Consider the following 17,601-nt stretch of genomic DNA (forward strand, 5'->3'; position numbering starts at 1 on the left):
GATGTAGGACCCCTGTTCAGATTGTCCACAAAACTGCTAATACCAGTGTAACTTGACCCCCCTTCAACCCACTCCCCAAACCCCAGACCCCAAACCAGAGCCGCCTGGTCTCCAGCAGCCAATACTTAAGTTTCCATATCATGATTCATAACTGCCCCTTCCCCACCCTCCCACCCACCCCCATCCTGTTTAAACTGCGCACCATAACCTTTTTGATAAAAACAAAAAAATATATATTTTTATATATGTCCACACCACATTTTTAAGCAGGTCCATTACTTCAAGCTTTGCAGGAAACAAACAAAAAAATCTGGATAAATATGGTAAACCCCCCCCCACCCCGCCCCGCCCGACCACTCCCAGCTCGCACATCTGCACATTCTGGCAATGACACCCCTGCCCACCCCCACCCCGCCCCTCATGTAGTGAGAGCATGTGCAGAGCACCTCAAGTCTCCAGTAGCTTCCACGATTCGTTTTCTAACCTCACCCCCACCTCCCACCCACCTTTCCCTGTCCGCCCCTCGTCTAAAATCGACTGCACCGCCGGCGAGCAGGCGGCTGTTCGCCCCGTGTGTTGTCAGGTTGTCTGTAAAAAGTCGAACGTGTAAGCTCTTTGGTTGCATTGTGGGACGTAAACGTGCATTATTTCCTTTTTTTTTGTCAACGGTGGAACAAACCAACAAACAAATAAACCAAAAAAAACCTCAGTTCTCAGTTTAAGCTCACATTGTTGTGTCTTCTCTTCAGATCAGACTCGGTGTTTGTAGGCCTGTTTGTGTGCGTATAGCCGTCCTTGTGTTTGTATGTGTGTTCATGTGTGAGAGGCTTCTGTGTATCCTGGTGTGTGTGTGTGTGTGTGTGTGTGTGTGTGTGTGTGTGTGTGTGTGTGTGTGTGTGTGTGTGTGTACAAGAGAACATATATACTGCACGTGTGCATACACTAGTTATGAAGTTTCACAGGACTTCTATGTCGGACATTAACGACAGTTAAAGCGAATCACAGTTCTAGGCATACTCAGACCTAACTACATACGGTATAAAAAATTGCACAATTATATCAACAATCACTGCAAAAAAGTACTTCACCTATCATAGACAGTTTTAAATGGTTATCCTACATTTAATTTGATTTGTGATTATTAAAAGTATTTTCCCCTCCTCGCTGTCTGGATGTGTGCACCGCCTGTTTGTGCAGGAACTATCAGCTCTGGCTGCACCGCGGTGAGGCCCGTCAGCCCGACCGTCGACGCAGAGCTCCCATGATTCCTTTGACCAGTTTCTGTCCAGTTTCGTGCGAGTCGAATGTATGCCTACAGTGTATTGTGCAAACATGGGCAGAATTGAATAGTAGACATGATACTGAAAAGTGTATTGCATGCAGCAACCTGATTGAAATAAACATGCAGTTAGGGGCGACCCACCCCGACCCCGCCATAAAGGTAGCCACTGTCGTCCAGGGGCACCCCCCCCCCCCCTGGGATGGCTCGTCGGTGCTTCTCTGGATCTGTTGTTTATTATTTTAAACCCTCGCCTGAATAAAGTACTTATGGTATCTGTTTATACCATGGATTTAGCAGCAAAGCTATTGCAGCATTACATTTACATAACACTAAAAAATAATGTTATTATAAAAATAAAGACCTAGATATTGAAAACAAAAATCTGATTGCGCGTTATGAGGTATTAATATTTTCAGAGTCAGAATTGAGAGCGAATATAGCCGTGTTATTTTACTCTGGGTGATACGGGCCCACACTACTGGATAGATGTTAAATCTTGCTACATCTTATGCCACCTACTTTTCTCTGTGCATTAATTTCACTTGCCTTTGGTAATTATGATTTTTACTAGGGGCCATATAACTAAGTGCATGCTCCTGTTACATAAAATTTGAATTATCTATATATTCATATTTATATGTATAGATCGATATGAAACAAAAAATATACTTTTTTTAAAATATTTGTAAGGTCCCACCTCTGTCTCAGTAAGGGGGGGAGGGGCAGGTCCAAGAGGACGTACCACACCACCCAGTCAACAGAGCGGGGAACTGAAAGTAGCCAGGAGTCGAACATACCATCCTGTGTGTGTGTGTGTGTGTGTGTGTGTGTGTGTGTGTTGTGTGTGTGTTTAGTGAAATCTTGTGCCAAAGTGCAAATTCTACGCTGATAGACTTTCGCTTTTCTTTTCCCCCACAAAGTTTCATCAGAGGGGAACACCAGGCGATGAGTTCAGAGCCGCGAGGCATGAAGACAGTCCCGTGTGTTTGGTGGTATCCTTTTTTTCATGAGGTGTTTGTGGGGAGCAGGGTGGAGTAGATGGGGCTGTGTATTGTTGGAGGGGGTGTTGCAGTACTGTCCCAGGCTGTGGGATAGCAGGAGGCCTTTTTTTTTTTTTTTTAGGGGGGGGTCAGGTGTGGGTTCACTGGGGCAGGGTTGACTCATGAACCCCCTCAGCTCCAGCGGAAGGACACGTGTCGAGGGCGGTCCCCCCCTTCCTTCACCAGTGGCTTGTGAAACTCTCGGCCGGCTCGCGAGTGGATGCTGGCCCAGCAGTACTCACAGTAGTACTGCAGGCAGGTGACGTTGGCACAGAAGAAGGGGGCGAACTTCCCCCCGCAGCGCGCCCCCTGGCACTCGTCGCACATCTGGTCATCCAGGACGTAAGGCTTCACCTCCACCTGGGGGGGAGAGCGAGAGGAGTTTAGTTTCTCATCTTCCACAAACACGGATCAACACAAACTGTATTTTCATCTTATATTCTCACTTAAAACAATCCTCTTCTTAAAAATCTTCCTAAATCAATTTTCTTCTCGAACAAAATACAATAATATAATATCATCTGGGTGTGAAATACGGGGGTCTCAGAGGGGGTTCGCTTGATTGACACTTGAGACACCTGAAAGCCTCAACAGCAAAATTCTGGCAGGTCTCTGGGAAAGATTCACCTCAGCCCACTTAAAAACCATATAGGAAAAACCCTACACTCTGCTGTGAAGGGACGCCGTCAGCTGACCTGCTTATAATAATCGAAAAATACAAAATTAGACCAGAAACCTCGCTATTTGTCCCACTTCAATATGAACAAATATCAATATTTTAACAAAACAGACAGTTAGCTTGTACTGAAGAAAATTAAATAATCACTCGTCCCACCTGGACGGCAAAATGCAAACAAAAGCCAGGAGCCGACCAACACACACCAACACAAACAACACAAATACAAACTATATCATTCCCCAAACTCCAAGTTCTTACAATGTCCTCAGTTAATGTCCTCAACTTAAATAGCCTGTGTTACTCAGTCCCATTAGGTAAAAACCCAAAACAAACAGGTTTATGCAGGTGTGCGTGTCGAGACGCCGCAGACATAAAGAACGACGATATTTCCACACAATGGTCTCACAGTAATTCCTGAAAGTTTCTCCAAGGTAAATCCTTCTCTGTAGTGACAACCTCAGGTACCCTCCTGTCCTCCAGTAAAATGAGTTTGACCACTGAGCCAGGAGACAAGAAATGAGAGCTCAGTCTCCATGCCCACGAGTGGGCAGGGCTGGATGCTAACCTTGTTATAGAGCGGCCACAAAATGAAAGGTTATCGAATCCTCCGACAGTGGAAGTCAGCTACAGTGCAAAGTGCAGAGGAGGTGGAGGAGGAGGAGGAGGACAGGAAGGAGCACAAACTATATCAATACCAATATCAATTCAGGGGACGAGACGCAGAGCAGAGGTGATGAGCTTCCATGTGCCATCATCAAGAGACATTTGCAGTTAATGAACTTGTTAATGCTAAAGGCCAGAAAGAGAGAATTAGAAGAAAAAGGCGTCTTTGTTCCACAGCACAACTCGGAAGTCAAAGAGTGATTCTCAAGGACGTCGTCCCCTTGTGCCCCAATTTTACTCCTCGGTTCCAAGTGCTAATTCTGTCAAAATATATGTAGAGTTTTTTAATGAATTATTCAGAGTGCAATGCAGTTTGGTGACCAACACAAAGACACAGCACAAAACAATTAAGTAAAAAATGAAGGGGCAACAAAAAACAAAAAGATGGGGAAATGAAGGGGGTCATGGTGTTTGGTTCAGATTATTTTATTGTTGTGTACATGTGAATGTGGATTAATATAAGGGTTTTTGTGTCGAGGACGTAAAGGGGAAGGAGCAGGAAAGAGGAGACACTTTGACGATATTGTTTGTTGCTGACCCCAATAAGGTGACCTGATTATTGTTTGCCATGTTACCTGGTTCTCAAGGCGGTTTCCGTGTTTTTGTTGTGACTCATCTTTAAAGGAACGTCTTTGTTCACACCCTTCAAGTGTTATTTATATTCCACACAGCTCCAGTCAAAATAAAGACACTCCCAGAAAGAACCCCCTGCTGAAGATAGCTGGTGATAGCCGGGGTGTGGTGGACGGCCCCGCCCTTCAGAGGCTCGACTTCCTGGCCGACAACCAGTCTCTCTTGGTCACGATCTGTCCCACTGCAATTGGCCGGCGAGCCTAAAATAACCAGGCTGCAGCACAGCCCTGGCTATACATGTATAGGGAACTACTATAATTAAACCGACCCTATGTGTCTGCAACTTGAAACATCTGTCGGGACTCCCGCAGCCAAAAGCCCTGGTGATTACACAGCCAGGCCCAGCCTTCTGTTATTGCAGGCTGCACCGAGCAGTTGGCTCAAAACGCTGCTATAATGAAAGCTGTGATACATGGGAGAGGGCCCGGGCAGAGTTCAGCTCTGATGCATGCCATAGGAATGACTGTGGAAACCTCAGCTGTGGTGGGGACCCTGCTTTCTGTCAGAGGGAGGATGTTGTGAATGAGGCGCGTGAACCCGCTCACCCTTTTGTCGATGTCATTGTGCTGCAGCTGAACGAAGCGAGCGCTGATGGCAGCGATGTAGCTCTGCTGATTGGAGAAGGCGACGCGGCCGGCTCCCTTCGGGTATTTCAGCTCCGGGTCGGTGTCGATGCCGGCGTAGCAGACGCCGCCGTACAGCCGGTCCATGATCATAGCTAGCTCCACTGAGGAGAGCGAGGGAGGAGAAGATGAGAGAGGGAGAGAAGATTAGTGATGCAACCAGTCCTCACCACTCTCAGGAGTTTTTGTGAGTTAAAGAGCGTTTTGCTCTTGCTTTTGTTCTCAAGTAGAAAAGCCTTCAGTGACTTAAAAAAAAACGCAGAAAAGGTTTTACTTTTGTGATTGACACGATTATTAACTGACGTAAAAATCTACCCTGTTGCACTATTCATAAGAGCAGCAGTCTCAGTCTGCTGGTATAATTAGTTGGGGGTCACATTGCAGACAAGCCAGCGATGTTTATCCCTCGAACAGAAAGACTGAGCCTTCCATTACACCATGAATTCTTAACATGACGAACATTTGGCTCACGTCCTGGAAACCCAAGTAGAGGATTGCTTTCTCTCAGAGAGAACTTTTCTTTATAGCCTCCAGCCTCTGTGCTCCATGCCAGTCAATGTTATGAATCCAATTTAGAGGCTTTTGGGGTATCTCATAAAGAAAAGAAAGAGAAAAAAAAGATATTCCATTCATATTAGTCAGTTACCTGCACGCAGGGGCCGCGGCACTCCACCGACAAAGATGGTCTTGCGGGGGTCCAGAGGCTGGGAGCCATCCATGACAAAGTCACTGTCGCTCAGGTTCCAGGGACGGATCTGGACCTGCATATAAAAGATATAAGAGGAAAATAAGGGGCCCATGTCGTTAGTTTTCTGCCAAAAGCTTAACACTTAAACTTAACTACTTAACTACATAGTCTGCACTTTGTCTATAATTTTGATAATAAATGATTGGTTTGAAGATTGGAACGATGAGGTTTGGTATCATGGGTTTCTTGGGGGGTGGGGGGTTTGATTCGATGTCGGGCCCCCCAGGTGTCTTTTGCCCAGGGCCCCAAAAGTCCCTTGACACACTCCAGGAAATAAATGCAGTAATTTAGAAGAACGTGTGGCCCAAGTGTCCTTGGACAAGATGCTGAACCCCAAATTGCCCCTGACGGCTATGCTGACAGTGTATGAATGGTGTGAATAGAAAAATGCTGCGTACAGAAGCACTGTATGAAAGTGTGCGTGAACGGACGGTAAATCGCTTTAAATGATTCATAAGACTAGAGAATATATATAAAGTCATCCTAAAAAAATGTAATAGAAAGAAAGCGCAAACTTGTCTTGTACTTTTATCACCAAATATGCCTTCATGATTAGATTTTAGCAGTTTAGCTCCTAAAAAAGAAATACATTTTGCGGACAGATGTCCAAACATAAAGCAACTTACATGTCGTGCTCTGCCACTCACCGGTTTGTCTTTGATGGTGGGACTGGACACGCACAGGTACAGTTTGCCATCCTCCTCGATGCAGGCGTCAATTAGGGCCTGAACAGAGGTCTCTTCCTGGAACAGCAGGAAGGCATAGCCTGCAAAAGAAGAGCAGACACGGATTAGAAGAAAAAAAGCAGATGTTCATCAACAGAAACTATACAGTCACAACCTTGTGACTATGACAGTTTAGAGTTAATCTATATTTCCAGTTCCCACATTGTGCAAGTCACAGTACGATGACTAAGCCTCATCCTTTTTTCCTTGTAATTCAGACTTTGTCCTTGTGGCCTGTTCTTCTGTCCTACGCCTGCCTCCATAAGCTGCTCTGCACCCGCTGCCCCTTCCTGCTCACACTGCCGCAGATTAAATGGCTAAGAGTGCCCCCCCACTCCTAAAGGAACCATGCAAAATTGATCAGCCCGACACACTGCAAATCTTCCCAGAAAGGTGGGTCACATGGAGAGAGTTCGGTGATGTTTTTGTATAAGGCAAAAAAAAAAAGTCACTCTGCACTATTGAATTATTAATCATCCAGAGCAGAGGCCTCATCCAAGGTCAGAGCTATTAAGGAGTTTTTGGACAGACAGGGAACCAATTCAATAGTTACATCCATCACTCAAAGTCGAGAGGGTCGGAGAGCAAGAGGGATGTGATTTATAGGCTGATCAAAATGAGCACTGCACGCCGAGAAAAGAGGAAAAAACCAGCAGAGAGCCCAAATCGACTTTTAGACGGCCGAGAGATAAGTGCAATACTGTCAAAAAGCAATAAAGATCAGTGAACACAGTCGCCTGTGAATGGGTTGTAAATTATTAGTGTATTACTCTGACTATGTTCGCAGGAGCCCAGCACCACCTGTGGCACCCATGAGTCAGGGGAATATGAGCTGCTGTGTGAGCAGAGCAAGTGGGATCGGTAGATATGCACAAGTGCACATGATCTCACACACGCACACGCACACGCACACACAGTCTCCGACTTCTGAACTCTCCATTTGCAGCGTCTCTTGGGAACACTACAAAAGTCATGTGTTCCAGTGTCTCTTGAGAAGCCGTCTCTCTGCATCACCCTTGTGCACACACACAACCTCAGATCCACACACACTTATTTCAACAAAAGGCATGAGTGAAATTGGCAACAGGGATTTGTTCAACTGTCATGTTGGGAGGAAGGGTGCACGTGTATGCTGCTGTAGAGGGAGAGAAGGATAGAGTGCGGAGGTGGGGAATAAAAGCAGGATGAGAAAGAAAAGGCAGCGAGCATCAAGAGGCGAAAAAAAGGCAGGTGCGTGTGTCCTCACGAAGCTGCTGCCCCGACAGACGGCTTTTGTCCGTGCGAGTGCGTGTGACGTGTGTTTTGGTGCATGTGACGTAACCCCCATCACAATGGCTCTGCTCAAACCTGCCATTCATGGACAGCTTGGACAGTGGACAGTTGAGTACAGGTGTGAATGTCCAGACCTGGTATTAACATCCGCCCTGAGAGATCTGATCCCAGGTCGACCGCGTTTAGTTAAAAGAAGAAAATCGGGCATATTTAGTGAGTGTGTGGAAGTTGGTGCAGCTTGATTGAATGTAAGTTGGCGGAGTGACTGAGGATCATTCTAGTGACTCTCCTCTGTCAATCAAACCCGCCCCATCTCAGATAAATGGTTGTGATTGGTCCAATCTGTCTGGACAAGAGGGGTCATACCCATCTGTAAATAAACATGAGCCTACTGGTTTTGGATCAACACATTAGCATCCACAGTGTCAGGTGACTATATTAATCTAGTGTTAAGCAAAGTGACCACAGAGGCTCTGTTTAGTTCAAAGTTTTTAGCGGTTCCTATAATGAGCCCAATAGAGTGAAATGACAGGCTAATAATCTTTAATGTTTTCTGCAACGACAAACTATATACCACCATGGGAAAAACTAATTGCAATCAGCTGCTTTAAGTGACCAACTAATCTCTATACTTTTGTAATTGGTCGACACAAAGCCAACAGAGCCTTCGTCGTGTTTGTCCACGTGCCTCGTCATCACCCGACACAAGACCCCAGACTCTGTGTTGCTGGGTTACATAAAGAGGGTTTGTCACTGGGACAAATCATGTGGTTTAGTACTGACATCCCCCTAAGAGGAAAAAAACTGACACACACACACACACACAGACACAGACACACACACAAAAACAAACAACGTGAAAAGGCAGAGCTAGCCAGCAGCTCGTACAGTCTGAAAGAGGGAACAACGAGTTCCATGACCAAGGGCAGGAGGGAGGCAGAGGGAGAAAAGAAGGAGGGGGAGAAGAGAGAGACACACATGGGAAGAGTGGGAGGGGGAGTGAGAAAAGGAAGCAAAGGAGAGCATACAAACAGAGAGACATGTGAGGGGGTGAGGGAGCAGGAGGAGTGAGGGGAGGGTATAAAGGCAAATCTGCTACTGTAACTACGTTATAAAGCTTAAATTACAAAACTGATGCAATAGGTCTGGAGAGTGAGACTAACAACCACTACCACACTCAATTTCACACTGACGGGCGCGTAACAGTGTTTTGATGGCTTCCATTACATCATTCAGAACGCCATCCATCCACATGTTGGCTACAAAACTTATCCCATGGGTCGCAGTGGAGGCTGGAGCCAATCCCAGAAGACGGGGTACACTCTAAGACAGACCGCCAGCGTATCACAGGGACAACATACACAGAGAAACAACCATTGACACACACATTAACACCTACGGACAATTTAGAGTCTCTTCACCTACGCTTCATGTCTTTGGACTGTGAGAGGAAGCTGGAGAAAACCCACACAGACATGGGCAGAACATGCAAACTTCATAAAAAAAAGAAAAAAAAATAGATCTGCTTTATTAATGGAAAAAAATAAGAACTTTACAATGCTGCAGACCTCTGTAGGGGTGTCCGACTATTAATCAGCCTATACAGGTCAGATTTATACAATAAGCCATTTTCAGACATGAACTCCTGAGACAATTGGGTGTGGGCTTTCTCCAGAGTTTGCCTTACATGAAGAATTCAGCAGGAGATTCCCTGCTCAGTCACAGAACTCAAAGACATCTGTGGAGCGTTCAGGTGAGGGGTGGCACAGCATGCTGGAGGAGGTATGTAACGTAGAAATTGCGCTACGGAAATCATGTGTTTTTGCTTACAGCACATTGACGCCGGCATCACCTGAACCTCTCTTGATATCTTTGTCGATGTTTCCTCTGTGTATTGCACCACCTCTTCCTTCCTGAGATATTTGTATTCTTTTGGGTTTTTTCAGTTTATTAGAAACCTCATCAACACCCACTCACTTGCTGTGAATCCTGCGGAGGATCTCTTGGTGTGTTCTCACATGGTCTCATTCTGGCACTGACATTATCCAGAGTTTTAACTAGGGGGCGGGCAGGAGAATCTCTGGAGAAAGTCCGGAAACTCTCCCTCGGAAATTTGGTGTACTCACATACAGCCCCTCCACAGAACGTCAGGAGATTATCTGGAGTTGAGTGCACGTCTGAAAGCAGCTACAAACTGCTTTACACTTCATTTCTGTACAATTTGATAAAACTAGATCCATAAAGTTTTCTGCTCCACTTTATAATTGTGTGCTTTTCAAGATCCCAGGTAACTGGTCTGTGCTTTATATAATATAAAAATAAAAATAAAATATATATATATATATATATATATATGTATCAACAAGATAAGGACTTTACTCTCAAATGTCATTCTAAATTTCTACAGTAAATACGTTGAGATCAAGACAGTGTGTGCTCATGATCAACAATCTACAACATGGCAAAGCTTTTCATGAAAATACAGCTTTGCCAGGAGCCCTCCATTACAGCCGGCTGTGCCAGATTTCATGGGCACTGTGCCACATTAACGCTCTGATATTTAGTCTGAATGCTGCTGGGGATCTGTCTCTTTTTCCATCTGCCTTGCGCACTGCAGAGGCTTATGCCATGGGAGGAGAACGCAGACCTGCAGTGGCTCGTGTCTGAGATTTATGGGGCTTTGCAGCTGAGCTTCCAGCACTGTCCTGGGAGGGAGAGAATACATACATCTGCATGATTTTCCAGCGTGCACGGCCATGTTTACAGACCAACGATAGGCAGAGTGCCGTCGTAGGTTGCCCAGACAAACCGATGACAGAAGTCTTTCCTGCGACGGAGGCCAGCAGTTTGACTCATGGGGAGAGAAACGGTTACCTCAACAGCAACCTGATGACAATTACTGTAAAAACAGACATTAACTCACTAAGTGCTTCCACGCAACCACAAACGTGCGACCTAAAAATAGTATCAGGCTGTAGGTTTTAAGGTAAATAGGAGACAGGTATTAATGGAAAGGTTAAGGACAATTCTCATGTCTGTACATTTACAAAGACTGGAGGGAAGGGTGGGGGTGTAAGTCTTGTTCTGTCCAAAAGTAAGAAAATCTGCCAATGGCACCTCTAAGACTCACTGATTAACACTCGTAAACTCACTTGTAAATTTTATTTGAACAAACCGAAATGGGGAAAACTAAATGTTGTGGTTTTACCAGGAGGTTTCTTTATGAGCTGGACTATTTCTTGGCTGAAGGTTAGTGCCAAACTAACGTAACCTGGCTCATGGCTTTAGCTTAGTATTAAATTCACACACATGGGTGGTATCCATCTACTCATTTCTCTCATGTTAATATTTTTAAATATTTGTCATGCATTACAATTAACATAGCTTTGTTATGCATTAGTCTCTAAAGCCGAATGTTTAACTTATTTCTAATTCATTTTACAATCACCTGTAAAGCACATTGAATTGCATTTGATGTATGAAAGGTCTGAAATCAGGTTTGATTTATCTCCACAAAATACTAGGCCAGGCAATAATCTATCGAACAAAAGGTCAAGTTTTTGTGCAAATTAAAAGAAATATAACACATTAATTTATGAGCTTAGTAGATGTTGTTAACCCAATTTTTGACAGAGTCATGTTCTGCTACCAGACATGGCTGCCAGGGTAAAATCCATTTTCTGTCCGCTCTAACGGCTTCAGACATTTGCGTTCACACCTCCTACAGTTAAAGTCTCGAAAAGTTCAGAGTTGCCGCGAATGTGTGAAAGCACTAAAACGCACACACCTACAGTAGCTCTGCTCCCAAAGTCTGGAGGCAGTTTTCCGTGAAAGCGCGGATGAAGCCAAACCCCCATGTAGACGATATATATCCCATGAGAGAGGGAAAAAGAAATGTGCAGCGGGGCTGTAACTCTGCCGCAGAATGTGAACAGACCAACTGCTGACAGCAGCTTCCACCATGAGGAGAGACAGAGGTGGAGGAGAAGAAGAAGAGGAGGGCTTGGCAGGACGGATAGGAAGGGAGACACAAACATCTGCTCTCCCATAATCAAATGCGGACCCTGAGGCTTTGGAGCAATTGGAGAGGAGACCGCGATGGAGTAGAGGCGGGGTGAAACCAAGCATCGCTAATCATCCCAATTTGAAGAAGTCACTCGGTGGATATAATCCCAAGGAGAGGGCGAAAAATGAGGCCTGAGAAAAGCAGTCACTAATCACTATATAGTCCACTATATTGTGAATTAGCCATAGTGCTGAGCGAATGTTCAGGGAAATTATAAAACAAAGAGTGCAGCACGTCTCAGCCTTCTCACTCTGGCCAATCTACTTCTTTGTCATATAAAAAAAATTGTGAGGATGAAGACAGACAGGTTTAAATTCACCAGCATTTTAAAAACAGTCGGTTTTAGAGAACGTTCCTAATATTTCAGATGGCGTAGTTTGGATTTTAATGACCGGCATGAGACAAATCTGTGCCGTAAAATATGTAATAAGAGCAGAGCAGCAAATCACAGAGCAAACTGCAGCAAACAAGTTAATTTCTACATTTCTACACCCTATACAGTGACGTAGGGGGCAGTGAATGAGTGGGTCATTTCGGACACTGTTTCGTAACTGTTTCCACTGTAGCACGTCTCTGCTGCCACATTCATATTCAACGGAAAAGAGGGAAAACATGGACCTTTGAATGTTTTAACAGTACACTTTGTCCCATTATATTATTTAAAAAAGAAGATCAATATCAGTCGATAGCAAACCTCAGCTGTGACCTTTCCAAACAAGTGTGACACACTGTTATTGCAGTGTGACGTGAGCATTAGCAGTTGTAGCAGTTTATAGCTCCCAGCACTCAGGCTCCAGCTCCCAGCACGGCCTCCCCCTCCTCCTTACTCAGTCACAGACAGAAATAGCTCCCTAACATTTCTTATTATTATTCTTGTTGTCCACAACAGTCAGAGTAAGTGGGTAACAGGAGAGAGGGTGACAGCAATGTGGTGACCAGAGCATAATAAATCCACTTTCCCTTTCAGAAGCCATACTTTATTGTTTAGAACAATTCTCATATAATCTAAAGCTGAATTTGGCCACTTGTAGGTATTGCACCATGATCCGAAACACAACATTATCACCTTACAAAGGTGACAAATATCATCTACACCTCCAGGAGATGCATTCATTAGGAGCAGTGTTTCTGGACACAGGATAAATGAAAGGACAATATTCCGTCCCCTTGAAGCTGTGTTTTGTTCTCCACCAACTCCTAACAAAAATATCTGGCTTCTTCGCTGCTAAATGCTTAACACTAAATGCTTGGTGTTCACAAGCTTGTTGCTAACACAGTGTGCAGTGGTTGCTGCAAACAGCTGCTCGCTTTGACTGGTAAAGAGGTTGAAGTGCTAACTTGAAATTTACAACAGCCCAGTGGAATGTGTCAGCAGTGTTAGGAGACAGTGACGGCAAAAGGTATTCTGGGTTGCATTAGGGACTGTACAAAAATGACTGTGGTGCGGGATAAAACACAAAACCCTTTCCCATACCTTCCAGACAGTCCCTTGTATTAATGCAAAAACTCCCAACACTTTGACTTCAAGACAACATTTTTAATCTCTTGCATCAAATTATAATTCTGAAACAGAAAAATTACAACAAAAAAGATTTTTGATGAGATAAGAAATAGATAAGAAATAAGGGCAGCTGTCAAACAATGTTCATTTCTTATAGGCCAATAAGAGGTTGATATACAATGTTGATATTATGTTGTTGTTATTATTTTATTATCTGCACTTGCTAAAATACAATAATTTAAGAAAAGAAAGACACACAATTGCTGAATTTAGAATAACGTTTATTTTACATAAATGTATTTTACACAAATATTGTTTGCTTAAGTAGATCTGAACTCCTATTTTAGGTTGAAAAATGTACACAAATATCTTGATTATCAGATGCTGAATATCTCAAAATGTCTGATATCGGCCTGTTTAATCTGCCGACTGAGTCATTGGTCAATCACTGACAAAGAACACAGCTCGTTCCTGCTCCCTCACTAAGATGCATGTCCTTTCCATGCACCAAATGAGTCTTACCCGCTCCCTGAAGTTAGACTGAGCCATGGTATGAGTCATCCCCGAACCAAAGCACATTCATTGCTGTCCACACACACACACACACACACACACACACACACACACACACACACACACACACACACACACACACACACACACACACACACACACACACACACACACACACACACACACACACACACACACACACACACACACACACACCCTGCAGTTAAATGTGAAGCAGGAAGGAAAGTGACAGCTCTCTTCCATTCGGTCAAGCTTGGAAGAACGTTTAACACCAGGAGGGGCCAATGACCTCTTGATGCGAATCCCACTTTTTTAAATCAGCCGTTACGCAGTCCGTGCATCAGTAGAAAATGTTCCCACACACATGTAGGCATCAACTGGCTCTCAACCCTGAAGCTTTAGGTGCTAACAATCTGCCCAACATTCCTTGCTGATTATGGATTTTGATATGAACAGGATATTTTGTCGGTTTCCCTTTGACTTTTTGGAGAGGGGGGTTTTAAATTAGAGCGAGAGATGAATTCTACACAAATCTTTATTCCCACGTCTCCTCCCCTTACATGGCGGCGTCCTCCAGCTGCCGTAAGCTCATTCATTCCCCTAAAAGGATGCTGCATTTTTTCTCCCGGCTTGGATATTAGCAGAGCCAAGCCTATTCAAAATAATCCTCCCGAGCTAAAAAAAAATAAAAAGGGGGATGTTGAAAAATGAGAGTGGAGGAGAAGCTGGCAGAGAATTTTGCAGGTCTCCAGATGCGGCGTATTACCATTCGTCTATGGAATGTCAGTTATTTCCAGGACGTCTTTAATAGCTTCCCTAATTTGACGCACGGCAGCTCCTGGGCCGGAGGGAGGGATGTTGGAAAAGAGTGGTGCTACTCTGATCAGCTGCCCACAAATGACACCAGAGAGGCCACGCAGAAAAACGAAGAACTTTCACACTCCTCACTTACTCATTCAAACAAACACGTATGGGGTCAGAGCTCATGGTGGCGAGATATAGACTCATTATACATGATATGCGATGTCTGCAGGGGGCTGCTCACATAAACAGACACCTTCATGCTTCCCCAGCAGGAGACGCGGATTCTGGGAAACATGATTCTTTGCAAAACTCAGAGACGGCGACACACCCGAGGTGATGTTTATTGGTGTAGACTTTGATCTCACGTGAAAACACAGATTATGCCCTGAGAAACTTTCCTACCTTTAGGTGGGAAGTAGGATTTGCTTTCAGCTTTGTGGGGCCAGTCGACCACCAGGTGCCCGTAGCGACGGAAACTGTTGGTGATTTCATCTGTAAAAAAAAAGGAAGAAAACAGAAGAAAGGGGGCTTGAGTGTTATGTTCATGACATGATGAGATACCATCCATGGCTGTCCATGCAATATGCAAGTGAGGGACTCTAGAGCCACACTTTCTATTTTTCACCATGTTCCTGCTGCAGTAGTAGCCACTGCGTTAAACAGGAGCACAGGCCAAACACATCCATGCTGCACTGGTCTGACTCGTGCCGTGGAAACTCATGAATTTTTCAGCCAGCTCAGGGCACACACTGTGCATCCACTCCGTGTTACATGAGCTTGTTCAACGCTGTAGGCACATATGACCGTAAACATCCCATATTAACATTCTGACACGCTCCAGGAAAAAATAACAGGTTTATAACGCACCTGTTCTTATTTAGTTTCTTGCTGAGACTTTGATGTAAAGATCGATACCCCTCACGTCTGTATAGTAAAAATGTGTCTATCGCCTTCTACTGTGGCTTTTGCATTCGTGTTTTCTGTTAACTACTGTTTGACTGTAACATTACGTCCTGTTTAATTCATTCAAAACCATAAAACCACAGAAATGACATGTGGCTTCACAGGGGGTGATGTGCCTAACTTTTTCTTTCCTAAGGGGAATTTCCCTGTCTTTGTACAATACTATGCTCTGGTAACTCTCTGCAAGAAAGCTAATAAGCATGTTTCCTATTTGTCCAACCACTCTTTCATCAAAGTGTTCTTTGGTTTGGAAACGTTGCTGTAAAACTTCCAAACTGTACATCAAACCCAGGCCTGGGAACCCAAATGTTCATTGGGGCTAAATACATTTGTTAGCCTTAACAAGGAGTGTCAAGGTGCCCTAAAGCCAGCCTTATATATATATATATATATATGTGTGTGTGTAACTGTTAAAGGCAAACAGCCAAAGACTGTACTGAGAGGCTTCCAGCTGTGTACGTAGAGTACAGCGTGTATCAGTTTGACTTTGTGGCAGGGCGGTGTGGAGGAGTGAAATCCTTCCTCGACATGTAAATCACTTTTGTTTACCTTCATCTATGTCGGGTGGAAGTCCTCCAACAAAGACCTTCCTGGAGTAGCGCTCCATCCGCTCTCCGTTCTGACAGCGGGTCGGCGAGTTCAGGCCCGGGGTCAAGGAGGGGTCACCGTGGCCATCGTCGAGGAAACCATCTTCAAAGGGGAAAAGGCAAGAACGACCTGGTAGGGGCAGACAAGAGAAAGAGAAGGAGGCAGGGAAGACAAGGAGGGAGGACAGGGGAGGACAGAGAGGTGTAAGAGTGAAAGGTGAAGAGGGAGGAGTGTGAGAGGTAAGAGTGAATTAATCACATCTGGAAACAATCATAGAAACAGAATCAGGTAGGTTTATGAGGTCACCGTCGTTCTTTGTTTTACTCAACACTCAAAACATCCATTCTAACTCTCATTATATAAGGATATTGTTAAAAGCTACAACTACTATGATCGGATTATATTATTAATATGTCACAATAATGTGATGGATTATCAATACAATTCTTCTGTGATTTGGTATAAAGGCCACAATGTTAACTAAATATTTCTAATTTTAAAAAGACAGGAAATCCACAAGCAAAATTATTATATTCAATAACAATTCAAGAGAAAGTGACATCCATGAACACTGAATTAGAAAGAGGTTCTTGTGGAAACCCTTCTTAAAACAATGGACAGCCCATGTTTTTAGAATCAGATGTTCCACAATCACATTTGTGTGTAACGTGCGGGTGTGCACATGCATTTGACCGCTGCATATATCAAATTATAATCATGACATCAAAATGCCGTCTTGGGAACTTGCTCCCGCTCCTAATCATCATTACATTAACAGTAATCCTGACCTGAGGGAACCATGCTGAACTGCAGCACATAATGAGAATGGAGAGACAGTTGATCGGCCAGTAATGAAAATGGTTATGGTGTTCTCCCCCAGTCGGACACATCAAGCCTGTGGAAGTCTAAACCATCTACGCTTCCCACAGGGGGGCTTCCACTGCTGGACAGATGTCTTAGCATTATCACCTCCACCAATATAGTTGTTTTTTTCAGATCTTTATTCAATGTCTTTCAGTTTGAGAGCAGGGCTTGTTGATTTCATCTTAGGTTTTTGTGACGCTCTCACTCAAAACCCTGCACTCGCCTAGCTCGCACTCAAATAGTTCCTGCTTGTGCTAGGATTTGCACTCACGCTGCTTCTGTGAGCGTGTGAAACCTCTGCTCTTGGATGTTTTGGTGCAACACATCTGTCAAATGTACCCAACTAATACAAATGGGGAATATTGGCAGACTTGTTGCACAAAAAAATCCAAGAGCAGAGGTTTCACACGCTCACAGAAGCAGCGTGAGCGCAAGAAGAGCTCAAGCTGGAGCGCAGGAAGTATTTTCATGCAACAAACTATCTGAGTGCAAGCACAGAGTTTGAGCACCAGCAGAGCAAATCTAAGAACAAGCAGGGGCTATTTGAGTGCAAGTGCATTTCGATGAAACTTGGTAGAAGGGTAAGACATGGGCTATGAAAGAACCTATTCAATTT

General features: G+C 44.3%; 1 protein-coding gene across 7 annotated transcripts in view; it reads right to left on the reverse strand.

The window, feature by feature from the left end:
* Nucleotides 1–2,085: 2,085 nt before the first annotated feature.
* cpeb3 (cytoplasmic polyadenylation element binding protein 3) overlaps nt 2,086–17,601 on the reverse strand; it is a 39,027-nt gene continuing 23,511 nt past the window's right edge. For all 7 annotated transcript variants that reach the window (XM_035172015.2, XM_035172014.2, XM_035172013.2 and 4 more), the window contains 6 exons: nt 16,083–16,250; nt 14,973–15,062; nt 6,316–6,434; nt 5,567–5,681; nt 4,843–5,024; nt 2,086–2,682 (listed from right to left, as the gene is read on the reverse strand). In XM_035172015.2, the coding sequence (XP_035027906.1) occupies nt 2,455–2,682; nt 4,843–5,024; nt 5,567–5,681; nt 6,316–6,434; nt 14,973–15,062; nt 16,083–16,250 (902 nt within the window). In that variant the 3' untranslated portion in view covers nt 2,086–2,454. The remainder of the gene's footprint in view (nt 2,683–4,842; nt 5,025–5,566; nt 5,682–6,315; nt 6,435–14,972; nt 15,063–16,082; nt 16,251–17,601) is intronic.

The sequence above is a fragment of the Hippoglossus stenolepis genome, chromosome 12, assembly GCF_022539355.2.
Source record: "Hippoglossus stenolepis isolate QCI-W04-F060 chromosome 12, HSTE1.2, whole genome shotgun sequence".
NCBI lineage: Eukaryota > Metazoa > Chordata > Actinopteri > Pleuronectiformes > Pleuronectidae > Hippoglossus > Hippoglossus stenolepis.